Source organism: Hevea brasiliensis, chromosome 5 (genome assembly GCF_030052815.1).
Source record: "Hevea brasiliensis isolate MT/VB/25A 57/8 chromosome 5, ASM3005281v1, whole genome shotgun sequence".
Lineage (NCBI taxonomy): Eukaryota > Viridiplantae > Streptophyta > Magnoliopsida > Malpighiales > Euphorbiaceae > Hevea > Hevea brasiliensis.
Window position 1 is genome coordinate 1807612 of NC_079497.1, and position 27255 is coordinate 1834866.

The window sequence follows — 27255 nt, forward strand, 5'->3', positions numbered from 1 at the left end:
ATTTAACTATATATTTTACTATATTATCCTTATTTAATTTTTAAAATTTCATTACACAAGTTTTATTTAATATTTTTTTAATCATTTTAATATCAATTTATTAATTTTATCAAATAAGTAACTATTTAAAATTTTAAATACTTATAAAGTTAAATTAACTTATAAATATCTAAGCATCGAATTAAAGTATTAAATATTGATAAACTAATTTTCATAAATCAAAGCAAACACCTTTGAATGCCATTAGTAAATTATAAAAGTTTCTAGAAGCGTTTTCGCCTCCTCTTAACTTCGTACTACTCCTTGCTTTTTGTGGGACAGCCTACCATATAAGGAACTAGAAATTTGCATCATTCACATCGACAATGGCAATGCAAAATGGGGAGCGCAAGTTACTTGCCATTCCTAGGTTTTTACAGAGCATAAGGTGCAGTATAGAATTAACATTCTCATTATTTTAATTATATCCACACTATAACTACTTCTACTTCAATTAATATTTTTATTACATATTCCCTATCATAACCTGTGACCACGGCATATAGGAAATACAGACTAACTCTAAGGCATGTAAGGGAAGACAATCAAGGATACAGGGCTGCAGCACCAGTGTAAAACCTCTAAAAGATTGAAGCCTGACCGAACCTTTACTTAGGCCACGTCTGGGATATTGTAACACCAATTGAAGCACCTCTATTCACACTTTAACAGCACGTAAATTCATTAGAAAATCCCAGCAACAGGAACAGCATCGAGGATGGAAAAGCAAAACATTTGCCTGGCAAGCTTCCAAGTATTCCGCCAACAGGCACAAGCAGGATGTACGTTTTGAAATGACATGACGGTCTCATGTATGCCATCATCTACCATGTAATTATATATACATATAAGCCAACAGATAAACTAGATCTCTCCAGCCAATGCCCTAAAGACTAACCAAGTCTGATTCCAGAACTATACATCCAAGACAAAGAAAATTTGTTTGATGTCCAATTACCGATGCAGCAAGACAATTAGAACTGCAGCTCCTTGCTAGACCACCAGCTAAAAATGCACTCTTTTTCAATAATGATCATGTTCCTTTGATTGTAACATCTTCCTTCTGGGAGAGAATAAGATGGGAAGGGTAGAGCAGAATTTCCTACCACCTCCCACAATCACAAGCATCATCTGCTAATACCATTTCCTGGCAATGAACAGTTACAAAAAAGATGATTGTACCAGTACCACTAAGAACATTACAAAGCAAAGATAATTTGGAAAAACAAAAAAAGATCTAAGAACATTCATCATCATCAAGACATTGGCCTGCAAATATCTCATGGCATTTTTAAGCGGCTTAAATTCTCTTTATATACATACAAAGGTGACTATGCACTCCAAAAACAGAAAAGCTAACAAGTAAAAAAGGAAAATTATTAGTAAATCCTCTGTGGGTTATGAACAGATGCAAATTGAGCTCCCCTATAAAGCCCATGGAAGATCATCATACATGATCAGGTACATCTACCACATCCAGGTGGTGCACAGCAATATACAAACAATGAGTCACCATGGGCCTATTTATCTGAGAAGCCCCCAAAAAGGAGCAGTGAAGTATTCACATTGTGCCTTTCAGGCAAGAGCTGCTCCGTTTTTGAGACAGGTTTGACAGTTTGTTCCTCGTCTGGGAATGGGAATGAAAGAGAAAGGGAAAGGGAAGCAGAGACACCATCCTCCTCTTCCTTATCTGTCACATTATCTGGAGTCTTCTTCTGGCTATTATTTTTCTCTACCATTCCAACAAAGAAAGGCAGGATTCCTTTATTTGGGGTTTTTGCCTCAGCCCCTAAAGCCAGCTCAAGATTTGGGACCTCATCATGGAATTGGTCCTCATCATTTGATGAGTATTCTTTCCAGGGCATGGAGTTGTCCCCCAATCGAAAATCTTTTACACGACGTGAATCCACAGGAAAGAAGTACCTTTCAGTAGTTCCAATATCTTCCAGGATAACTTTTTCATCAGCAGCTTTGTCACAGCTTCTTTCCTCAATTGAGGAACTGGAACCCAAATCACATATCTGTGAAGCAAAACCATCACTCAATGAATTTCCCTCTCTTGCACTGCTACACCCATATAGTTCACAGAAGCCAGTCTTCAGCTTTTTGATACTCTCTCCGTCTACAGTATCCCATGGCATTTTTTGACCAGTGCTACTAGAAGTCCGAGGGGCGGTCTCCGAAAGATCCAAGTAAGACCGTTTTCTGCTATTTGACTGCCAGTCAAGGCCTTTATTTAAGTCTCTACCTGAGGAAGCTTCTGCATCCATCATCAGGGAATTTTCATTCAGGTTCCTCTCAACTTTAACTTCATCTCTATGAGTGTCCATTCTATCCACCATTTTCTCCTCAACAACACTCTCCCTGACATCTTCACCTTTATCACCAACCTGGAAAACCTTGAAAGATGATGAGTTTTCTCTGACACATGAAGCATCAACATGTGATTGTGTCTCCTCTCTGCTTTTAGAACCAGTACTGATTCCAGTTGCCTGAGTAGACGGCTTATGTTCTGTATCCACCCTGCACTCTGGAAGAGTTGCTGGTTCCTGGTAAAAGAATGGCAAGCATTGTAAAGAAGATAACAAGGACTATTGAAGCTTCAAATAACAAGGACTATCGAAGTCAATATACATCAACAGATAGCTACACAACAAGAGAGTGAATAAAAGAAGATAAAAGAATAATTTTAGGAACCATCTCCAAAAGAGAGAATTATTTTCGGTTTAACTTTTTCCTCCTTTTTGATGCTATATTGAGCATCATGATGAGCTAACACCATAATGTACATCAGTACATGTAAATATATTAATACATAAATGCAAGGCTTACAATCAACAGGAAAAAGAATAGCTGGCAAAAAGCAACAAATTGGCAGGAATTAACCAACACAATCAGTGAAGGCATAAATAAACAAAAATGAGACTTGAAAATAGTTAATGAGGATTGTGATAGCCTAGAAGGCAAGAATCCATACAACTAGCCCTTTCAGGGCCTTCCTTGGGGGTAAGATCTCTAATTTGGCTTCAGAATCATCTATTAAAAAGAAATAATAAGAAGTGCTTGAGCTTATACTCATTAGAGACCTCAAGGGTCTTAGAGCTGGAGTATAGCCCTAGTTTAAAAAGGAAACTCTCATTTTGTTGAGGGAGAGACTATTGGGTTTATATTGGATGACCCAAGAACTACCTTATGATCACCATTTTATCTTTTCACACTACTATCATAAACAATAGAACTATCATCAAATTCACTCACCCACCCCTGCCCTATCTTAGGTGTTCTTTGAAGAGGCCTTCAGTGTACAGTGAACATTAAAATGGTCATTATACTCAAGAAGATTGTGTCTTGCTCCATGTCAGCCCAAAGCTAATAAAGGTAATAAGGTGAGTTATTATCCAATTTCACCTAGTGTTAGAAAAGAAAGATATTTACATCAACAATAATAAACACATAAATTAGTAAATAGCATCAGAGGAGTCGTCAAACAGAAATCTCATCCCATCAAGCATGCAATTGAAAAAATATAATAAAAGGTTATGTTATAACTCAGCATATTGTGTCATTACTCATTATGAGTTATGACACTCCCTTCGTATATGATTCCCCTATGATTTTGAGCACTACAGGGTCCACCAACTCCCTTTCTCTCATGTACTCCAACGCTCAATTGCTCATCTAAAGAAGCAAGAACAATATGAATTTGAATTCTCATGCAATCACTTCCATTCAACATTTAATGCCAGCCCTTTAAAGTAAGTGCCTGAATACTAGCTTATTCTTTAGCCAGACAAGCACTTCAAAGTTGACCTTTGGGGTTCCAGTTACTTGAGAAATACCATACCTACTCCACCTGCTCATGGCCCATAACTAAAAGAAAAGGATTTCAAATAGCAAGGACAGGTAAGAGCTATATTTGATTAGGTATTACCAACAAGAGCAAAAATGAATTATTTAGGTTCTTACCGAAAAGGCATAGATTGAAAGATGAATCATTTAAAAAAGTATTAATTAAATAAGAAAGTCACTAGGTTCCAAAAAGTAACCAAAAGGTTGTACTAGACATGCCTCATTTTCAAATTTCATTAAATGCATCTGGCATTATATTGCTCCTGGTAATTTTCAGCCATAATGGTTGTTATTCTTTGCAGGAAGTAACTATTAAAGCAATATCAACATTTTAATCAAAACATAAATACAGTAGAGGGACCAGAAATTCTGTGCAGTGGAATGCCAATGACAATATAGAAAAGCACAATCCATAAAATTGAGATGCATGAAAAAATTATGTAGAAAACTCCCAATAATTAGACGTCAGCCACAAGCCCACTTCACACTAAAGTTATAACTACTTTAAAGCTGTAATATCAAGACTAAAATATTTTCTCAACAGCATTCAAGTTATTAATGCCACATAATGATGATGATGATGACGATGATGATACAAAGAGTACACAAAAAGTTAAATACTTTATTGCATTACCATAAATAATAGCAATGATCCTTCAATAAATAGAAGAAAAAAAAAATATATATATATATATATATATATCTATATCTATATCTATATCTATATCTATATATATATATATATATATATATATAGAATAAGTTTGAAAAAAGAAACATCAAAAATCAAGAATGTGAAAACTGCTATCAAGTTCAAACTAGTCCACCTTTCTAAAATCTAAATCAATGTGCATTTAATGGTATTCACATTATAAATACAAAGGCAAACCATAAAGCCACTAATCTTCTAATTATATGACCAAAATATGAAACAAAAATTTAGTCATTGCAAGATTGGCCAAATTGCTGTGTAGGCCAATTCAAATTAAAGAAAACTTTATATTTCCATCTCTTTTGGGATTTTTTAAGGGAAGCACAGGCATGCATGCAAAGCCAGTGCACCACATCAAGCAGTGAAGTCAGTGCTCTATTGGAGGAACAGGAAAAAAAAAAAACAAAAAAACCTTTGAAGGACTGGTGCATCTAGTTTCTGAGCAGAAAAATGCACTGCTTGCTGCATTTGTTGACAGGGAATTCGAGTCAAGTCTACCATCTTGCTCCTCTGAATTTGTTTGTGACGCTTTATTATCAAGATCCCCATTTAATGAAGTCAATGGCTTGTCAGGAGAATTCATGTCCCAAGGCACCACATTAGAACCGGGAATAACCAACTTATTAAAGGAATCTGAACAACTGGATCTATTTCCCCTGAATACACCCCATAGAAAAAACAATGTGTTCCAACCTGCCATATTGATCACAACTTTAGAAATTCATAGCTTTGACCGTAATACAGATATTTTTTGAGTTTCAACAAGCACACCTTGAGTTGAGGCATGCAACTGAGTAGGATAATGGCCAAAAAAGATACAATGAGGATATAACACAGATAATCCTATTTAACTACAGGACAAAATGCAGAGTAAAAGAAGATGAAGACCGTGTAAATAGCATGCTACATAAATGTCCATGCAGCAAATTTCTTTTCCTGGCAAAGGTCTGATCATCATTCTACAAAAGAGATCAAATTCAGTATTCACCTCATTGTGGAATGAGCCTCTAAGTGTCAAGTACACAATCCTATTAAAAAACTAGGGCTGACAATTATACCATGCCATGTCAATTTGAGGACATTAGACAGATCCCGCCAACTGAAACACGACATGACTCTGTGTTTGTGTGTGTGTGCATGTAACATGGATCCTTCAATACTCAACTCAACTCAACTTAACTCAGCCTTTACGCCAAAAATCTATTGAGATCGGCTATATAGATTATCTTTCTCCACCCTAAACGATTTTGGGTTAAATCCTCGAAAATGTGTAATACTTCTAGGTTATGTTGTACTACTCTGCTCCAAGTCAGTTTAGATCTACCCCTTCTTTTCTTTCATCCTCTAACCCAATGTGCTCTACTTGTCTAACTGGAGACTCCGTATGTCTACGCTTCACATGACCAAACTACCTCAATCTCCCTTCTCTAACATGGATCCTTCAATATTCATATTAATTGTTTCTTCTGTAGATAATAAGAGATTAAAAAAATAGAGAGAGAGAGAGAGAGAGAGAGAGAGAGTTTTAACACTTTTTTATTACTATGCCCATTATACAGTAAAGTTTACCTGCAAACCAAAATTTTCTTTGGTATGCTATACATTTGTGCAAGAAAATCAATTGAATTCCACATAAATTCATTTTTGGAACAAACATATAATTGAATTTAATATATCCTCATTTCATAAATTCCTTTACAAGCAATCCATGTTTCCACAAGACATAAGGCACTCTTTTTGTCTGGTGTCCATGCAAGGAAATATGACCACGTGTTCATATGCAGTATAACAACCAACTCTTTTACCATTTGCACTTCTTAAAATATAAGATAATGTTTTTGTTTAATTGCTCATGTTCCACGACTGAGCAACTACTACGAGGAAAGAATCAAAAAAGGATCAAAAAGTAGGCACATGCTTCAATCAAGCTAGTAACATGAGAGAGGGGGAGAACTAGTGAGATCTTTTTTTCGGTGAGCCATATAAGTCTACAATATATTGGAATCGTTTGAAAATTCCACCTATTTAATATAATTTAGACTAATTTTTGCTAATTATGTTAAATTCCATCAAATGAAATCATACGATGTCTAACATAACAATAATGGAATGGCAAATGAATTTCATGACAATATAAAGTGGAAAATCCATTTGTTCCAAACAAGAGGTAAATAACAGAAGTTTAAAACTAAATCTTACGCTGGGAGTTCTCTAGAAGCTGAGTAGACGGGAATATCAAGAATTCAACACCATCAAAATATCCCTTGAGTGCCAAATCTCTTTTAATCATGTTATCCAACAGATTCTTGTAGCTTTTTTCATAACTGCATCACAAGCAGTACAAAAGATTAAAATACATAGGGAATAAGGGACACATACATCAAAAAGACCATTTGATTTGAAAAGAGCAAAGTGAATGCATAATTTACCTTTCAAGATCTTTAGCAAAGAAATATAGAGCAATATTATCCTCTTTGGAACCATTGTCATGAAACTGTCTTGGCCACATACTTAAGCGAGGCACTTCATCCATTGTAATTTTCTGGGGAAACTGGTTCGCTACTTCAAGAACTTTAGGTGATGCACAAGTTGACAAATGTGCTTGAATTCCACCATATAAGTTCAGAAGTTTTCCACCTCTGCACACTTCGAAGGCCCCCCTGCATATATGTAACAAAAGCTCAGCCACCTAGAATACATTTTGAGAAGCATGTATGAAGGTAGAGAATAAAGGAAAAAACGTTGTCTGGACATATACAAGGAAGAAAATCTTACTGCCAGATATATTCATGCTGCGGGATGATTAACATCTTCGAAAAGAGCGGGGTTGCTCCCAAAGCATGAATAGGTTTTCCTAGTGAAGGGATTGTGGAATCTAAGACCATTGCTTTGAAAGGAGATACAGCATCAGTGGAATGCACATTAAGCTGCTTCTCATTATTAATATTTGCCTCTTTGTAATTCTCTGAGGAACAAATACCAATATTTGCTTGCCCTTCCTCAGTTCCTTCATCAGAAATCATATTCCTGATTTTATTTGAAACCGAAAACTGATCATGAGGGGCTATCTCAAAAGTTACATCCACATTTAATGAGGACAAGCCATCAGATTGATCACTTTCTTTTTTCTTTTTGAATATCCCTGGCTTCTTAAGCATAGCAGCCTCAATGGCTGCTTTTAATTTACTACCTTTGCTCATGTCCTCCCTAACAGTCCTTGCAGCAGATGTATCAACAACAGAAGCCCGAGGACTAACAACTGTGCAACAATCTGTAGCATGCCCAATTTCCTTGCATTTTTGACAGGTAATATTTTTTGGGCCAGCAGTAATAGCAGGCCTTGAGCGAGAAACAGAACTTTCCCTCGTTTTCTCACTCTGATTTGATGATTCCCGTGACCGAGATAAACCATCTTGCAAATTTTCATCCATATTATGGTATGGTCGCTCAGCAGTCCCAGATGAACTAGAAGAGGGTTCATCCTTCGGGCTAACTTGGTTTAACTTTTGCTCAACAAAAGCACTGCTGATTCCATTCGCAGGTAAAGATCGAACTGCATAGGCAAAATATAAAATGTCGGATTAATTTAAAAAAAAAAAAAAAAGAATAGCACTAGCTGTAATATTTTTTTTTTAAAAAAAAGGGAATCAGTGATAATGATTAGATGATATAATGTTCTAGATAAGACTTGCCATTAAAAAGGTAAGACCATACCAGAAGTAACAGGAATTTCTGCACCTTTACGAGCTATACTGCTGGTTGATCTTGATAAGCTACCCAATTTTCCATCAGATTGTGAAGCATTTGACTCTTTATTGTTGCTTGTAGTTGATACCATGACACTATCACCATGAGGTGTGAGCTTTTGACTGACCTTAGGCACAGAGATATTAGAACTATTTGTCACTGAAACTCCCATAGGACGGCCCAATTTAGATGAACTTTTACTTTCAAATGCACTTTGTTCTTTCACTTGTTTTAATGCTTTTATATCCTGAGCCTGAGAAAATTTTGATGAAAGCATTTTAACTTTTGAATCAGTAGCATTGGAACGGACTGAGCTCACTGATCTAAATGACATGGATTTGCTTATCATCCTGGCAGTTCCCTCCTTAATATCAAGAGAACGATTTTCTCTACTGCCCTTCTGCTTTTGAGGAACCTCATCAACAAGTTTTACCTTTGATTTGGAAAAAGTATTGAATGAATTGGACTTCAATAGAGTACCTGTACAGAAAGAAGCAATGAAATGGTGCTTGCAATAATGAACATCAGAATGAGAAAACCATGACCTCCATCCAACTGATATACACTATGCCTTAAGTTGCACTAGGTGGATAAATTTAACCTTACAGGTTTTCATACAATAATTCACAACAATCCAACTTGAAGATATACTGCTTTATCCATATAAAATCATGCATATCAACTGGATATAAACGCAGACTCCATCTATGCCATAACATTTTCATTCATTGAACAATGGGTCGTTGGAAAACCCATTGCTACAAAATGGACCTGAAAATTTTGACGTATGACACATATGTAAAAAATATTTGATATGATAACCAGTTTGGAAAACTTGGAGCAGATATAAATTTACGTACTTTCCACATCCAACAGATATATACAAGCAATTAGAAAGCTATTTTCCATACCCTTGGGCGTCTGAATTCGTGGAACAATAGAAGAACGTGCAGTTTCCGGAGTATCAATACTGGAGTGATTGACAAAAGATGTTTGCTGAGCTGGATTTACTTTCCCTTTATCTAAGCCCTTGAAAGAACTATCCCGCAACAATGCAGCTGGTCTGCTGGGGCTGGATGACTTTGGTGATCCAAAAGTTGTTTCAATAGCCTGCCTTTTTGATGCTGACGCCACCTCCATTGTTTCTACATGTCTCTTGCCAGAACTGTGTGCACTTGCTTTGTTCATTCTTTTACCTTCAGAATCTGAACCTTCAAATCAATTTCACACAGAGTTAAAAATGCAAATGCTTGTGTGTCCAAAATGCTGAAATTTTTATAAATATGGCATTTTCAGCCTATACATTTCGCTTTACCTTGCTTCTGGTTTTCAGTTTCCTCAGCTAATTTGCATTCTTCACACAACCAATCTCCTTCAGGAACTTTCTGAAGCATTTCTCGCATGCAATAGCTGATTGATAGCAACAGTCATGTTAAACTTGTATTAAGTATGGTTTATTTAATAGAACATGATAACAAACAAAAGTTGACAACAGAAGAAAACATAGATCAAAGGTCATATATGCTTACGTGTGTTCTGCACCATCACTGCATTTACTACATATAGCAAGCAAATCCTCCCGACCAGCATCCCCACAAATATCACATACTTTTACCTGTTTCAAGCAACTAAATGACTCCAGCAGAAGAGAAGAGAGACAATTCTCATGAAAAGAAAACAACCAAAAGAAAAAGAAGTCCTCAACATATTCTGAGAAAACACCCACATACAAGTTTGTGAATGATACAGGTATATATTGAAGTAACTGCAAGATAATACCCTTTTCTTCAACATGTTAATTTCAAAAACTTCCAATTCTATAAAGATATTTGATCCTTACCAGAACTCTAATTTTCATTGTAAGTACATTTGATCACATTAAAGTAATTCCATTCCACAGGAATGCATTTTCAATGATTAGTTCCTAGACCAACTTGAAAGCAGCCACCATGATGATTTAGATAAGGCAAAATTTCATACTTTCCCTACGACCTCAACAAAATTCCCCTTTGCTGATTGCCCCAATAAAATGCACTAAAACAGGAGGAAAAAAGCATCATTTACCACCCAAAAAGAAGGCCTTTATAGAATAGATCTTTCAATCCAAAAACCACCAAGTTTTTGAAATCATTACCCCTTTACCAATCACCATTGTTAAACAAAATATGTCAAGTTGATACATGTAAGTTATATACATGCGAATATAGATATTAAACATAGATAGATAGCTTCACAAAACCCAAATGCAAAAGCACAACAGAAAAGAAAATACAAATTCCAAAAACAATGGAAAATCACAGCTTGAGCTTCTGAAAATGCAATGAAAGTGAAATTACTCACATCATGTTCCTCAATTTCTGACTCATCACTTTCATCCCTGGATACAGATTGCAAACCAGGCTCCCGCATATCAGTTAATTCAACTGACTCATTTGACTTCTCATTTTCTTCAACTTGGTTGGCACATTTAAAACCTTCATTCATTCGGTCTCCTCTATCTTTTTTAGTACCTTCTTCTACCTTTGTACAAACTTTACTTGAAACCTTGGAAGTATCAAACTTTGTATCTTCTTCCAACTGAGTTCCATTAGTGGTGGAGGATAGGCACCTGCTCTGGACCTTCAGTGAGCTACTGCCAGCATATACATCATTTGAAGGTATCTCTAATAACTCTGCCTTAGGAAAAATTAGTGCCTTTCCAGTTCCTTCCAAAAGTTGGCTTGAAACCTTAGAAGAATCAAACTTAGTATCTTCTTCAAAATCTCTTCCATCGGCAGTGGATGAGAGACACCTGCTCTGGACCTTCTGTGAGCTACTGCCAGCATATGCATCATTTGAAGGTGTCCCTAACAACTCTGACTTCGGCAAAATTAGTGCCTTTCCAGTTCCTTCTGCAAGTTGACTTGAAACCATAGAAGTACCTAACTTTCTATCTTCTTCCAACTCTGTTCCATTTGAGGTGGACAGACACCTGCTCTGGACATTCAGTGAGCTATTGCCAGCATATGCATCATTTGAAGGTGTCTCTAACAACTCTGACTCGGGCGAAATTGGTGCTTTTTCAGTTCCCTCTGATCCTAAACTACCAACTAAAGCTGAACTACATGATAAATTCTTCCTGTCTACGTTCCTGTTATGATGAATTACTGTTATACTTGCATCATTGGCTCTACTAACACATGATATGTTATCATCGTGCCCTTCTAACACTTTGGGATACTCATTCTTATTTGATGGAGTTATCTGATCCAAAATGCTCTGCGGTTTTGGAAAAAGTTGATCCACTACAACAGTTCCACCAAAGGACAATTTCGGAAGCATCTCAGACTCAACCGAGGCATCAACCATATCAGTACAATTTATGCTTGCTTTACTTTCCACATTTTCAGATAAAGAATCATGACTCGAATTGACACTAAGCAGGTTACTTGCTTCACTAGTGGTATGCTGTAAGCTGTCATATGCTCTATTTTTAAAAGGAAAAAGATCATCCTCATTGATAGAATTCTGACTTGTTGCAGTTTCATGAAAGGTTTCATCAGAAAATCCGTTGCCCTTTGATCCCATACAAGCAAGTTTAAGATGCATACAAGATGAACAAGGAGTGGAACACACGTTACAAGTCCCAGACTCTACCCTCGTACGAACCTTCCGTCTCATGGAACGCTTGCCTAATCTTTTCTCTGACTGCGATGGTAACTAGAGAGAGAGAGAGAGAGAGAGAGAGAGAGAGAGAGAGAGAAGTAAAAACAAGATATAAGAAAAAAAGTAAAAACAAGATATAAGAACTGAATTCACAACTTCCTGATGCCCAAAATCTTCCCTACGTAATTTTCAACATTAGAGTATTGCTGGTGTGAGAGAGAGAGAGAGAGAGAGAGAGAGAGAGCAAAACCAATAAAACCAAACAATTAAAAATAAAGTCAAAGCTAATAACAACAAACAAAGAAAACTATTAAGGATTAAATTGCCAAGAGATATCCAAGCAGCATTTTATAATATCATGCAATCACCATAAACATGGAGCATATGTAAAACGGTAGTGAACGGAAGTCATGGTGGGGGAACTGTGACGGTTGTGGCAGTGACAATCATGGCAACGGTAGGAGCCATGATGGTGGGTACTTTTCATCAACTTAATAAATTAAGGAGAATTTTTGAAAAAAAATTGAGAATAAACACTTAAAACTAAAAAAGTCATCAGATGCTTTTAAAGAATTAAGAGCTTAATATGATAAAACAAACTTAAATATCTAAGTTCTGAATATTTTCATTTTAAGTTAGCAAACAACCCCAAGTGGCCAGAGCTTCGCTGAGTGTAGGTAGGTCAGACAAAGAAAATTTTCTCCCCAAGTTCTATTTAGCATAGAATGAATGAGAAAGATGTTCTTCAAGTGTTGGTTAACCATTGAACACAATAAGAAAATTAAATTCAGTAAATATTAACAACTTTGCTTAGTAGTGGCAACGTGCAATTTCTAAATTTATGCATTAATTTCATGCATCCCATCAGGAAGTTCAATTATCTTATAAGACAACATTACTTATTTATGTTTACGACTTATAATTGTAGGGCAATACTACATACTTACAATTCTTGAAACAATTAAATCATTTCCCAAATAAGGAAGATAGGATAAATACAATCCTATGGTTCTAATCATAATTTATCAGCAATAATCAAGAATATCTAGGGTAAACTCAGTTTATAGTTTGAATAGTTACACATAATGCATTCACACGAATTTCATAATTTAACTTTTTGATGCATTTTCTAAACTTTCAAGTAACTCTTCTAGAAATTTATACGCTAATTTTTCTCAATATTAATTGGATTCTCAATATAAAAGCACTAGAATGCAAACACACACTCTTTGTACCTTATCTTCCTCCTATTAATTTTGAGTTTTTTTGTCAAAAACATCCCATCTGTGTCTTCAACTTCTAATTCTTCCTCTTGCTCTTCAATTCCACAAACAGTTGTTTAATACTGAAAACCACAAGTTTTTTTCTTCAATTAAAGCCCAAACTACCGCTGATTTTCCTAATCAAATAAGCGCTTGCTAGAAACCTATTCCCTTTCTAACCTTGAAAGTTTTCATATTCCTCCATCTTGTTTCTCAACAAATCTGTCTTTTCCTCCAACATCTACTATAGCCAAATTCAAGCCTTAGCCCTGAAAATCCTTTCCCTATTATTTATCTGCTCCAGCCCTAGACCACCAATAAGCAAATGTGAAAAGTTCTCCAAATCTGTCTTCATCTCATATACTGATAGAAGATGCTATCCCATGTCATCTGCATCCCAAATCTAAAATTGCAATATGATGGCGTACATGCGTGCTTTAAAAGCAACAGTTCTCCACTAAATGCATGCAGATTCTCACACCGTTTCAATACCAATCACCTTCAGCCTTTAGTTTTTTCAGTTCAAAAATTGTAGAGAGAGAGAGAGAGAAGGGATTTTTTTTTTTTTTTTTTTTTTTGGGAGAGAGGGGGAGAGAGGGGGGAGGGTGGTAGGTCACTCAAGTCAGTGGTGACAAGATGCTAGATTAACACCATCATAGAATTTCAACTCCAACAACATCCTTGCAAATATATGCCCACTCATGCATGCATCTGGATCTAAATATTGAATAAAACCACCATTTACTTGCCAACAAAAAGCTAAAGATATTGACGCTATTTTTGCATCATAGGCATTATTCTATAAAGCAAAAAAAAAAGCCATGGAATTTGTTCAGCTTCTCCACTTTTAATTAATTTATTAATATCCTAGCAAGTAAGATTACCATGAAAAATTTGCTCAAAAACAAATGATCTCACACTGTATCTTCCCCTTTGGAAGCTAAGATTGTCTCAACCCCTGGTTTTGCAAAGAAGAACAGCTGACTTGACCAAGTTTATTACAAAGTTTAACTTGGCATACTACAAACAAGTTGTGGTACTCCCATACTCATAGGACTTCAAACAAATAGGGAAGTCCAAGCTCGATGTAGGAACTTGATTCAAATTATCCATGTGCCATTAGAATTTGAGTAGTTTAAGTCTACAGTTAGATTATATAGAACATCCAACATGACCTGAAAAACCTCTCATCTAACTAAAACTACAGCCCCAGAAGTTAAATTGTCAGCCAAACACCATTTTAAGCAACTTCGAAGAAGAATCACAAGGTATAAGTGGTAAAAACTTCATAGTCAATCTGCATATTCTAAGAAATCAACTGAGAAAGGGATTCACAAATGATAAACCCGTTGCAATACAAGCGGATTCATCCACTCATATTAGGTATAGAACATATAGCTGAGAGAACCCGTACTTGATCTCTACATTTTTATTCTATTTGATTTTTTATTCATAGTTTTTGGAGGGGAAAGTGAAGGGAAGAAGATAATTGAAGAGTAAAAGATATAGAAAGATGATAAGAACAACAGAATGCAAATTACCCTTTTTTGCTCACCATATTCTTCTCAATATCTTCTTCAGTTTCTTCTACTGGCCCTTGCATGCGAAAACTCCCTCTCAAGACTGAAGTGATCTAAAAAGCACACCAAAACTACATCAATTGCTACTCCATTACTACTAAAAGTAAATGAATCAATCTCCAGTTCCATCATCAAGTGCTTAAATAAAATTTTTTTAAAAAAAGTACCAATTCGACAATACCTAAATTCCACAAAACCGAAACTCCCAATAACTCAAATCAATTCACCATGTAATCCAATAAAAATAAATTTCAAAACGAAAATTAAAAAAAAAAAAAAAAAAAAAAACCCTAATTACATGCCTTTGGTTCCCCAATCACCTCCGTCGCATTGTATAGCTCTTCCACGCCCCGTTCCCTTCGCCCGACTGCCATCCCCGCCACCACCGACACAATCCCCCGCAATCAAACAACATCAAATCCAAATTATTTCAATCACCATAAATTGCTCCAAATTTCTCCTTCCGCCTCCCAAATTGAACACGATTTATATCCCTGTAATCCTCTCCCTATCTAGGCTTTTCCCTTTTCTACAAAAAAAAACAACAAGAGCAAAAACCAGACGATATCCCTTTTACTACCCCTTACAAGAGGATCTGATATACAAATACACACAATCATACACCCCACACCCCCTTGTATATATATATATATATATAGAAATACGTAATATTTTTAATATTAATTACTACTACTATTATTATTTATTATTTTTCCACGCTCTCTATGATCCGAAGAGAAATCATCAAATGCTCAGCTTAAGATAATCCATGAACGTAATCATCTTCTTGCTTTCTCTGCTTAAATTGCCTTGTCTATGGACCAACCTCTCTCCCTCTCTCTCTATATATATGTACACTGTAGTTATTTTCTCTCTCCAATATTTCTTTCTCTCTCTAGAATTAGATGAGTTTTTCTGATTTTCCTATCTCACTCCACATTATTTTCCTGGAAAATGAGTTCATTGTCTAGATTTACATTTTTAATGGAGGGTCTTCTCCCTTGGGTCAGCTATTACAATTTTAAAGGATTTTTCTTTTTTCTTTTTATTTTTATTTTTTTATTTATTTTTTTGGTATTTATTTATTTATAATTTTAAGCCAATCACGAGAGCTTTCGTTGCACGTGTGCTAAAGAAAACTGTCTGTTGGCACGTGTGGTCCGTGATACGCAATCGGGTATTGACTCGGCCCGTTTGTGTGGTTAGCCTAGGCTCATAACGCGTGGTCGCTGCATCTCACTATCTTGCGCCAGTGGCGTTATCTTTCTTTCTTTTCTTAAAAAAAAAATCTAATATTTTGTAATTTATAAATATTATTAATTACCAATTGATTTCATATTTTATATTTTAAATATATATATTTTGAATTTTTTCCTACTATATAATTTTTTTATAAAGAAAATAAATAATTATTTATGATGAAATATTAGATCATCATATTATTTTAGTGAGAATTTATTTTTATAATATTTTATTATTTATAATTATTCATAATTGAAATAATTTTTTAAAACAAATATGGAAAGCAGTTACATCAAATTGCCCATTTGAGAACTAGTTAGGATTTTATGCGTCATTGGTATTTACATGACAAATTTGTTATTTAGGAAATAATATTATAAGAAAATAAAGAAAATAAACGTATATGATGATATGAAGTTTTAAATTTAATTATTATTAAAATAAAATTAAAAAAAAAATCAAATATGCATATATTCATCCACGTTAGTTTTCACCAAAAAATTTAGCTAGTGAACAAATAAAATTTTAGAGATAAAAATGTAATTTAGTGTTAAATTTAATGCCTTTTGATGTAGTTTATCATTAATAACGCCGTTTTGCATGTGAAAATAGAGTGACTAGATTTTGATTTCTGCTGAAAAATATATTGAATTGAATTGATTTAATTTAAATGATGTTTGGTTTAACTTTTAAAAAATTAGTTTTATATATATATATGGCTTATAAATTAATTTAAATTTATAAATATTTAAAATTTTAAACAGTTATTTTTTTGTTAAAATATTTAAAGAATAGTTTAAAATTATATTTATTATTAAAATAATTAAATATATATATATATTAAATAATATTTATAATAAAATATTTAGTTAATTTAACTTATGTGTATAATATATAATCACCAAAATAAAAAGTAGGCCTGTCAACTTATTTTTTTTAAGCTTATAAGTAAAAATCATTATAAATAAATATATCAACCTATTTTTAAAATATATAAATTAATTTGATTAGCTTATAAATTAAAACAAACACCTTTTAATCTTCTTATTTCATAAGTATTTTATAAATAAATTGCTTAAACAAAATTGTTCAATTAATAAGGTCAAAATAATTGAATTAATCAAATAAATGAAACTTTATAATCTATGTTGTACTATGTTATTTTGCACCCTTACATACACGTAAGTATGTAAGCCTCATTTTTTTAGCCTTTTATAGTTGGATAAATTACCAATCATTTTTTAATTTATATGGATTTTATATTTTAATTATTTAATTTAAATTTACTAAAAAAAGAATAATATAAAATTTATTTTGATGAAGTATTAATTTAATATTATTAAAAAAAAAACTTAAAAACTTACTATTGTAAGCTAAAGAAATTATTTTTAAAATAAAATTAAAATTAAAAAAATTAATAAATTAAAATTAAATAACTGAAATCAAATAAATATTTAAATTGAAAGGCGATTAATACGATTAACCTTTTTATAGTTTCATTCTCACGCACACTACAAAAGACAACTATTTTAATGTCTTCTTTTTTTTGCTATATGTGTTCAATGCTCACAGTCAATGAAGAGTCATGAACTATTTTTAAGGGATCAAAGTCAAATTTAATATGTAATTGTACTTAATTTTTTTTTTTATGAAGTAATAAAATTTTTTTCACCAAGTTACAGAAAAATGTTGGACCCTATCCTAGGAGAGAAAAGTTTTAGGAAATCAGGGACACCAGACTCTCATCTAGAAGTGTCAAGAATTGTTTCTGGTTGTTTAGATTTATTTGAGTTTGCTTAGAAAAATTAGGGTTGATTGTTGAAATTTTTTATTTATTTTTAGAAAATATGAAATTATGCAATTATTGAAATAGTTTCATTGTAATTTAGTGGTTGAAATTTTGGTTTGAATTGGTTGAATGTGTTGAAATGGGAGAGAGGATTTTGAATTCTAACCAATTATTTTTAGTTGATTGGATAAGAAACCTATTGGTTATAAATCAAACCAAATCAATTTATATCAATCTGACTTTGTCACGATCTAACCTATAGGCCGGACCGGCACTAGGACCTGGGTCGGCATAAAGCTCCCGAGGCCGGTAGTAAACTTTACTGTTCTTAAATCACAACCAAGCCCACAATTTAGGCCCAATATGCATATAAAATAATTTAAATTAAATTGTTATAATTTTATTTCAGGTCAGCTTAATCCAGTAATTATCAGAAACTAAAATTAGGGGAGCTCAGCTCAATCCTGTTACATTATTTACAAACTATTTAAAATTCACAAAAATTTTTCATTTGTTAATACAAAAATTTAAATTCATGCAATTTCTGACAGGATTAATGCTACTACTAGTACATGCGGAGTTATAAATTACAAATTTAGATAATAATAATACAGTTAAGTAATTTTTTTCATAACCTGCGAGGAAATGAATAAATTATTTTAAAAAATGTCTCCTCCTGTAGCCTGAAAAAATATGGTGAACAGGAGTGAGCGTTCGACTCAGAGAGTAAAATACAAAATTTAACTGTAATCTCTATAGCTATCTAAAGCTATTACACTCTGTAGAATGTAACATCGTCATAATTTTCATACAATTCATATCATAATAGTAAAAAGGCAATTCGGAGCACTCACACACCCAACACTGTCAAACAATACATATATGGGAGCTGATCCCCTATACAGCCCTCTTTATCCAACATCTACCAGCGAGTGTCTCTCAAGCCGGACTTTCGCTTAGTAAACCAAATGTGGGGTCCCAGCGAGTGTCTCTCAAGCCGTGTCTACCCCGAATGACCGGGTCCCAGCGAGTGTCTCTCAAGCCGTGTCTACCCGTCCTGTTCATATCCAATACCATACTACACGCACGCCACGCACACACACTGCTCCAAATTACCACAAACAACATCCATGGCACTTCAACAATTATGAATGCAATATAAAACGTGCCTAGTGTTTAACTACATAGATACATATTTATAAGTGATGTATGGGTATGCTTGAACATATAATAATATCGAAATTATAATTAAAATTAATATTTTACTCACAGTACATCGATGACTATTGTGACTGCTGGATGGAGGAAAATAGCTGACATCGATCACCTAAATAATTATATTATAAATTTATTAATACTAAGTCAAAATAAAACTCTAAATAGACAACAGACAAACTAATTCATGCTGAAAATCCGGCAGAGTTTCCCTTATATCTAGGACATACTCAACCTGCAAAAGGTTTCAAAATACACTTCTATATCCGCCAATCATACAATTACAACTCAATCACATCATAAGGCCCCTCCTGGGCCCACCCAAACAGTCAACAACCATAATTTGAAAAATTATAATTTAGCCTCTATAACTAGCCATTTTACAAAAACTACCCAAATGAGCTCTAAAAATTTTAAAATTTTGCCCTGCGGTCCTTAATAATATTATAAGGCTACTGCAAAAGAAATTATAATTTTCTGATCATCCACGAATATTTTATAAATTTTTTTTTAAATCGGTATTAGCCGAAATGAGCAACTTGGAGTTCGGGTTTACCTATGCTAATTCTGACACTTGAAACACGTCCAGAACATCTAAAAATGCTAGAATTGACTATAATATTGGCCACGTTCTGAGACGGGTTGCTGGACAGCCGAATCTAGCTGAAAATGTGGTCTCAACGCCGGTGAGCTATTCTCGATCTGATAGCACCTCAATTAAGTCCAAATTTTGTTAATAATTATCATAAAATTATTTTTAAATTTTTGATAATTGAAAAAATTCGAAAATCTCATAAAGCGATATAGACCGTCCGATTATCGCATTTTTCAAACGGTGTCCGATAGAAGTGAGACCGGTCTTATCTTGAAGATCTCGTCGTCCTGAGTCCATCGGTGGCCTCGGATTTCTGATCCGGCGATCGGATCGCCAGAAAAGTGGTCGGAAAGCCATTGCCGTCACTTTCTCTCTCTTCGAAACTTGCCGAAAACCTCCATGGAATGGAGCACCGCCTGTAGGGATGGGAAGCCCGTGGTCCTAGGAGTCAAGCGCCACCCTCCACTGGTCGAAACGCCACCAGGAACTGCCGGAATCACGCTTGAAAGGACGTGGCTACCGGCCGCGTTGGGGCCTCCTCTCGCTGCCGTTTGCTGTCCAAGGGATTGCCGGTGCCGCTGGGGATTACTGGAAGCTCACCAGACCTCTGCAGACCGTCGCCCGCCTTTGGGTCGGCCGGAGACGCAGTTAACGGAGAGGGAGAGGGAGAGAGACGGGAGGAAGAGATAGAGACGAGAGGGAGGGGCTTACTGCGTTTTTTTTTTATTATTATCTTTTAATTACATAGCTAGTCCCTAAAGTTTCATGAGTTATTCACTTAAGTCCAAATTTTTAATTTTTTGAAGTTTTAGCTTTCAATTTAAAACAATAATAATAATATATGAAAAACAAAATGATACCTATTTAACAAAAAATACCATTGTGAAAATATTAATTTAAATTTATAAATAAAATATCAATAGATTATCAGGTCAATAAAATAAAAAAAAATATATTTATTTAAAAAATTGGGTTGTTACATGTTCCCATATAATGTATTTTAGTTATTTGATTTTTTTCAGTTTGATTCAAAATCGAAGTATAACTTATAATTCTTGATAAATTTCATAAAATGAATTACAATTTACTTTATAATTTTTTTATTATTTTCTCACTTTGATTAACAGAAAATTCATTGACTTTAATTAAAAGGCTATATCATTAACAGAATCAAAATTATGAGATTAAATTATTTAAAATTAAAAATAAAAAAATTAATATTGATTTTTTACTAACCTTTAAGAGTTTAATTGTAATACACCTTTTTTTTATTAATAACGGAGATTATGGATAATTGCGTTAATTAATTATGAAAACATTGATTTTTTTAACATTTTGAATTTGATAATTGACAATTTATATAATATAGATAATATATGTATAAATATGAATATGATAAAGAAAAAATTACTATTTAGTTTGATCATTTATTTCTAAAAATATATTAGTTAATCTCTCTATATATATATATATATTATTTTTTAATTCATTTAATTTAAATAAAATTTTTATTACTCAATATATTAAAAAAATTGCCTTTAACGGTTTAACTCTTAGAAGATAGTACTATATAATTGCGCTTTTTAAAATATAAAAATTGAGTAAAATTTAAATCAATATTTAAAAATAATGGAACCAAAAAGTAAATAGAATAAAAATATAAAAACTAACTAACGTAATTTTTTAAAAGAAAAAAATTAAATAGTTAATCATAAAAAAAATCTTGAAATTTTATAATTTTGAAGTAATTATCACACGTAACCACTCAATTTTATGAGTATTTCATAAAAGTCATTAAATTTTAATTTTTTTCATAAAAATCACTGAATTTTAATTTGATTTCATAAAAGCTACTATAATTAAAAATTAAAGGTTTTCAAGTTAATTTACTAAATATTTACAAATAAAATTATATTATTTTATTAATTTATTAAAAAAAATAAGCTGAATAAAACACATTCCACTACCTCCTTCACCGTCAAACACCTACCTTTTTTTTTTCGTTTATTTTCTATCGGTAACAATTAGTTAGGTAATTTTATTTATAAAATAATCGATAAAGTCAATAAATTAACTTAAAAATCTTTAATTTTCAATCACAATGACTTTTATGAAATTAAATTGAAACTCAATAATTTTTATGAAATAAATTAAAATTTAATAACTTTTATGAAAACATTTATAAAATTGAGTGATCGCTTGTGATATTTACCAATAATTTTGTAATTAAATTTTAAAATTTACATAATTATCAATTAAATTTTCATATTTGATTGATGTCTCAAATTGATCAAATTATTAAAAAATTATTAGTATACTTAATAAGAGTTTCATATCAACTTTCATATAATCACCAGACATTAGAGTTTGTTGCTAAAAGAATCATGAAATTTATAAATTTTTATAATTAAACTCTAAAATTTATATAATTGTTAATTAAATCTTTACATTTAATTTATGCCTCAAATTAATCAACCCGTCAATAAATTATTAGTATGAAAAATTTTAAAGTATTTGAATTATAATTTTTTATTTATTAAAATATATTAATAATTTACAATAGTAAGATCAATTTGAAATATCAATCAAATGCTAGAATTAGTATATTTTATTTTTTTATAATTAATTTTTAATTTTATTAAATTAAAAGAATTAAATATTTTTTTTTGATAATTTGAAAAAATGTTTTAATAATTATTTCTTAAGCTATATATAATAGAAGAGGCACGTGCGCATCAATAGAAGCAGTTAGCACTTGGCACAAGGCAAGAAGGCAAGGCAAGAACGAAGAGAACTAGAGAAGTAGCTGACCGGTCAAACTGTGAAAAAAAGAGAAAGAAGAGAGAATAGGAGAAAAAAACCAGAAGAAGAGATTGCGAGATGCAGCAGTGAAACATTAAAATAAATAAAAGCGAAGCCAACGGAGGAACAGAAGAAACGTTAAAAACTATTACGAAAGAATCAAAACTCTCCTCTATTTCTCTCTTTCTTTTATTAATATTAAATAAAAAAATGAAATTCTTTTTTAAATTCATTGGTTGCGATGCTGAAAACGCTCGAAATACGATTTTAGATAACCAAAAAACACCTTTTTCTCTCTCTCTCAGAGACCTCACAGAAACTTTTAAAGATTATTATTTAGAGATAAGGATGAATAATTTGTAAACAGTTTCATTGATTTAGATAAGCTGAGAGCTGATTTTATCTTTTGAGGGAAAGAGTGAGTGATCTGATTGGTTTTGGAAGCGGAATTCGAAGAAGAGTTGTTGGATTTCAGGCGCGATTTAAGGTATTTTTTTTGGATGTTGAATTTGTCTGGTTTTGCACTTTTGGATCTTTTCTTTATAAATTTTTGGCTTAATTCTGTTGCATGATGCTGTATAGTGTGTAACTTGCTAGATTTGATGCATGCCTGGAGGATCTGTATGGACTATTTTTGTGTTTGTGGTAGATGGGTTACTGTTTAAAGAGAGATTTTATTTTGTCTTTAGCTTCATTTTTTTCCTTTTTTACTTTTTAAGATTTGTAAATTCTCTCAGCTGTGACCTGTGATTGATTGCATATGTTTTGAGGTTTATGTTTGTGCTACTGTTTGCTGTGTTAGTTCCTCAATCAACGCCTTTGTGAATTTTTCTTTCCTGGTTGCTTGTTTAGGACGCACGCTGTTTACAATGGTGTTCAGAGACACACTTAAGGAACCCAAACTGAAGGTGGAAGGGGCTGGTTGCGATTCACCAGTAACTGTTAGTTTGCAGAATTGTGTTGCATCTCAACTTTCTGCGTACTTGGAGGAAGACTTGGGATTTTCCCAGAAAAATTTGCAGTCATTGGCTTCCATTCTGCTATCTAGTAATGTTAATCCCAAAGATATTGAGAAAGGGTTGCTTGAAAGACAGATGCTTGGTTTTGATTTGGAGCAGACACTGTTAAAGGAAATAGGACCTTCAGTTGTGGCAAGAACTGGAGAGAATCATGATGCCCAAGCATCGGATGATAGTTTTTTGCCTGGTCTACATGAAGACACAGCATTAGATATCTTGGCTTGGAGCTGCAGGTCAGATTACCCAATTCTGGCTTGCGTGAATAAAAAATTCAAAGCACTGCTTGGAAGTGGATACTTGTATAGAGTGAGACGGCGGCTTGGTGTTATTGAACACTGGGTTTATTTAGCCTGTATTTTAATGCCCTGGGAAGCTTTCGATCCTGTGAGGCAAAGATGGATGCGATTGCCTAGGATGCCATGTGATGAATGTTTTACTTATGCAGATAAGGAATCTCTTGCAGTAGGGACTGAATTACTTGTTTTTGGTCGTGAGCTGTCAGGATTTGCTATCTGGATGTACAGCTTGCTTTCTCATGAATGGTCTAGATGCCCTCCTATGATCCTACCTCGTTGTCTGTTTGGTTCAAGTAGCCTTGGAGAAATTGCCATTATTGCTGGGGGAAGTGACAAGAATGGACGCATTCTAAGATCTGCAGAGCTTTACAATTGTGAACTGGGTGAATGGCAGAATTTGCCAGATATGAACTTGCCACGAAAGCTGTGTTCAGGCTTCTTTATGGATGGAAAATTTTATGTCATCGGGGGTATGTCAAGCCAAACAGAATGTTTGAATTGCGGCGAGGAGTATAACCTTGAGACAAGAGTATGGAGGAGGATACAAAACATGTACACTGTTTCCAGTGTGGGTCATCCTGCCATGCGTTCTCCACCTCTAGTTGCTGTTGTAAATAATCAACTTTACTCCGCTGATCAAGCAACAAATGAGGTAAAGAAATATGACAAGATCAATAATTCATGGAGTGTGGTGAAGCAGTTGCCAGTGAGAGCTGACTCTTCTCATGGTTGGGGATTAGCATTTAAAGCATGTGGTAACAGCTTATTAGTGATTGGAGGGCATAGAGGTCCTGAAGGTGAAGTTATTGTGTTGCATTCTTGGGATCCACAGGATAGAAGTATGGACGGGCCACAATGGAATGTTCTTGCTGTCAAAGAGCAAGCAGGTGCTTTTGTGTACAACTGTGCAGTAATGGGATGCTAATGTTTGGGCACATACTTGTCTTTGGTGCAAACTTTGACTTGTGTGTGTAATCAAATGCTTGATTGGGGAAGGTGACACTTTTTCTCTCGGTATAATTTTTGTTGAAAAGTTTACAATGTTAACTTGTAATGTTTTTTCTGCTTTGGTGCTTACTTATTTTATGGCATTTAGATTATCATAATTGACCTCACATTGACATTGATAATTCATAATGATTCAATCCAAGCCCTATAATGTTCATAACTATAGATAAGCCTTTGCCTTTTAAGGATGGTTTTCATCAGTTCTTGTTGATTTAACTTCCACTATAGTAGTATTAGTAGTAGTAGACAGCTACTTTTCTAGGAATCATATTTTTGTTGTTGTTTTCACACTTTGTTCTCATACCTTTGCTCTCTGTCCTATTATATGTTTGTGCTTGGAGCTGGAAGCCTATCTATACTTTTCATTGTGGGAATGGGGATTATTTGAAAGCTTCAAAGTGTTGGATAGCATATAACTGAAAGTCTTGCAGAATTTTGTGTTCAACTGTATCAACGTACAATGGCAAAAAAAGCCAGTTGTGTCCCTGTTGTACTCTTTATAGTTGCTTCATCTTAACGTGACCCAAAAAAGTAAAAAGAAGAAACGAAAAAGAAGAAAATTTCAGATTTTATTATTATGTTTCATCTCATGATGAGTAGATCCTGAATAGGAAGTTTTTATATTTAATTGCATTCTTTTCATTTTAATGGTATACTTGATGAAAATATAATAACATTAGTGGCTGAGTTCTTTTTCGCTGGATATGATGTATTGTCTGGTGAATTAGAAAACAGTGTTTTCTGTTGGAAATCCTAAAAACTCTCTTGAGATGACCTAAATATGCTCTTGCACACTTGTTAGAGGTTTAGGGCCTAGTTGACAAGTGGTGTGAAGGAGCTGACTTTTGATATCGTGATTTCTGTTTAAGCAAATCAAAGCATTGCTTGAACTTCTTATCTGTTAAGGCCACCAGCTTCCTTTCATTCTGCACTATTCTTTGATCATTTCTTAAGCATTTGGAGTTAGGAGAAAGGTACGTTGCTTAGTTTGGTGGCAGAATGATTCATGGAAGGACGAAGGGCTGAAGCTGTCATTGTAAATAAACCCACCCACATATCATCACTGTCTTGTTAATCTATTATAAGACCAGTCCATGGAGCAGCTCATATACGGTTCAAATAGTTTGATGAAGCTTGTACAGAGCTGGAGCATGAATCTCAATCTTTGAAAAAATTTTAGTGCTTGGATAGCCCTGGGTGGTTTAAATTCCAGTGAGAGTAATTTTTTTATTTCTGGGGTTGTTGATTAGATTTTGTCGGGGACCATTTTTAGTAGACCAAATATCAGACACTCTGACTAGGGGGAACCAGTAGATGGTAGGGAAAAAGGGCATTTGTTGCAACCTAAATTGTCTTCCATCAAGTATGGCTGTTAACTTGCAGCAGTACCCCCCATTCCTTCTGCCATTTTGACTCGTATTTGTAGATCAGAGAATTATGAGAATGGTCCATGAATTTTTTGGGTTTTGATATTCATTTTTTAATATATTTTTTTTCTCACCCAGAGTGTTTGTTCATTTGATAACTCTTTCCTTTTTCAGAGAGATCATTGTCCTTCCTATGGCAGAATTATGTTGCAGAGGTTAGCAGAATCATCTACAGAATATTAGTAATAGCCGTATTGGGTCGAGTATCAAATGAAACTGATTGTCAAATGCTCCATTACTTTCAAATAATGCATGGGCATTTCATTATTTATATTGTCCATTAAGATTTGCATTACCAATAAGGTCCAAAAATTCCTTTTAAGGTCTTAATATTATATACTAGATTCTGCTAGTTAAGATAAACACTGCTAATATAGTATAGCATTTTGGTTCCAATAGCAAATTGGTTTTGGCTTCTCAATTCTTCTCTTCTTATTTTGCTTCTTCCTTTTGTGAATGTAGCTAGTGGGGAAAGGGAAAGGGGAAGGGCATGGCATGGCATGACACAAATCCAAGATATATTTGCACTTTGGCAGCAAGCCAATGCCACCAGATTACAAGACTGGTAGTTTTCTCTTTTCTTTTTTAATTGTCTAATTAGCCACTATGTTGTAGAGTTCTGAAGACCCATGAGAGTTTTAACATAATATTGTCTAAAGAATTCCCCTTGTGACTGTTTAAACTGAAATTGAATCAATGATTGGTCTGGTCCAACTGGGTTTTGTTTTCAAAATTTTCCTTAAAAACCATGAAAAAAAAAATTAATTTTTAAAATTTTATTTGATGAATTTATAATTGAATTGAATTAGTAGGATGCATTAACTAGTCTGTATCCAGCTTTAAGCACTGCTCAACTTATATTCCCCAGTTCCAGCTGTATGATGATTTTGAAGCTTTGTCTTCTCTAATGTTGTAGCCTATGCAGCCTTACCTACTAAGCTTTTGAAAATAGGTATCAGATGCCATGACTTTTTTTTTTGCAGTAATTGATTTACTTGCTCTTAAGTTGTCAATTTGTTCTGCTGGCA

The 27255-nt window shown here is 33.7% G+C and overlaps 2 protein-coding genes across 8 annotated transcripts; one reads left to right on the forward strand and one right to left on the reverse strand.

Annotated features, from left to right (window-relative positions):
• Positions 1-1303: 1303 nt before the first annotated feature.
• LOC110661878 (uncharacterized) lies at positions 1304-15829 on the reverse strand. Of its 3 annotated transcripts, none has more exons than XM_021820680.2 (12): positions 15137-15829; positions 14810-14887; positions 10688-12046; positions 9877-9962; positions 9663-9757; positions 9259-9552; positions 8315-8827; positions 7376-8153; positions 7030-7260; positions 6800-6924; positions 5013-5293; positions 1304-2588 (listed from the first exon to the last, which is right to left on the reverse strand). In XM_021820680.2, the coding sequence occupies exons 1-12, from the start codon at positions 15206-15208 to the stop codon at positions 1560-1562; spliced, it is 4941 nt and encodes a 1646-aa protein (XP_021676372.2). In that variant the 5' UTR covers positions 15209-15829; the 3' UTR covers positions 1304-1559. The 3 variants fall into 3 exon arrangements, with proteins under 3 accessions (XP_021676372.2, XP_021676371.2, XP_021676373.2); XM_021820679.2 differs by having other exon boundaries at positions 9259-9558; XM_021820681.2 differs by having other exon boundaries at positions 9259-9558; positions 14810-14877; positions 15137-15828.
• A 6590-nt stretch (positions 15830-22419) lies between these two features.
• Positions 22420-26941, forward strand: LOC110661877 (F-box/kelch-repeat protein At5g60570). Of its 5 annotated transcripts, none has more exons than XR_002496220.2 (4): positions 22420-22964; positions 23330-24806; positions 26342-26382; positions 26690-26941. XR_002496220.2 is itself a non-coding variant. In XM_021820678.2 (2 exons), the coding sequence occupies exon 2, from the start codon at positions 23347-23349 to the stop codon at positions 24715-24717; it is 1371 nt and encodes a 456-aa protein (XP_021676370.2). In that variant the 5' UTR covers positions 22420-22964; positions 23330-23346; the 3' UTR covers positions 24718-24963. The 5 variants fall into 5 exon arrangements, 1 of the variants encoding a protein (XP_021676370.2); XR_002496221.2 differs by having other exon boundaries at positions 23330-24788; XR_002496223.2 differs by lacking the exon at positions 26342-26382.
• The last annotated feature ends 314 nt before the right edge of the window (positions 26942-27255 follow it).

What these genes read in the sequence shown, in the direction of transcription:
- LOC110661877 (XM_021820678.2), top strand. Translation starts at nt 23,347, where the DNA reads ATGGTGTTCAGAGACACACTTAAGGAACCCAAACTGAAGGTGGAAGGG.
- LOC110661878 (XM_021820679.2), bottom strand. Translation starts at nt 15,208, where the DNA reads ATGGCAGTCGGGCGAAGGGAACGGGGCGTGGAAGAGCTATACAATGCG. An exon ending in CAGCATGAATATATCTGGCA is followed by an intron (nt 7,261 to 7,375) that starts GTAAGATTTTCT and finishes ACATATATGCAG; the next exon opens with GGGGGCCTTCGAAGTGTGCA. An exon ending in TTTGCTAAAGATCTTGAAAG is followed by an intron (nt 6,925 to 7,029) that starts GTAAATTATGCA and finishes CTTGTGATGCAG; the next exon opens with TTATGAAAAAAGCTACAAGA.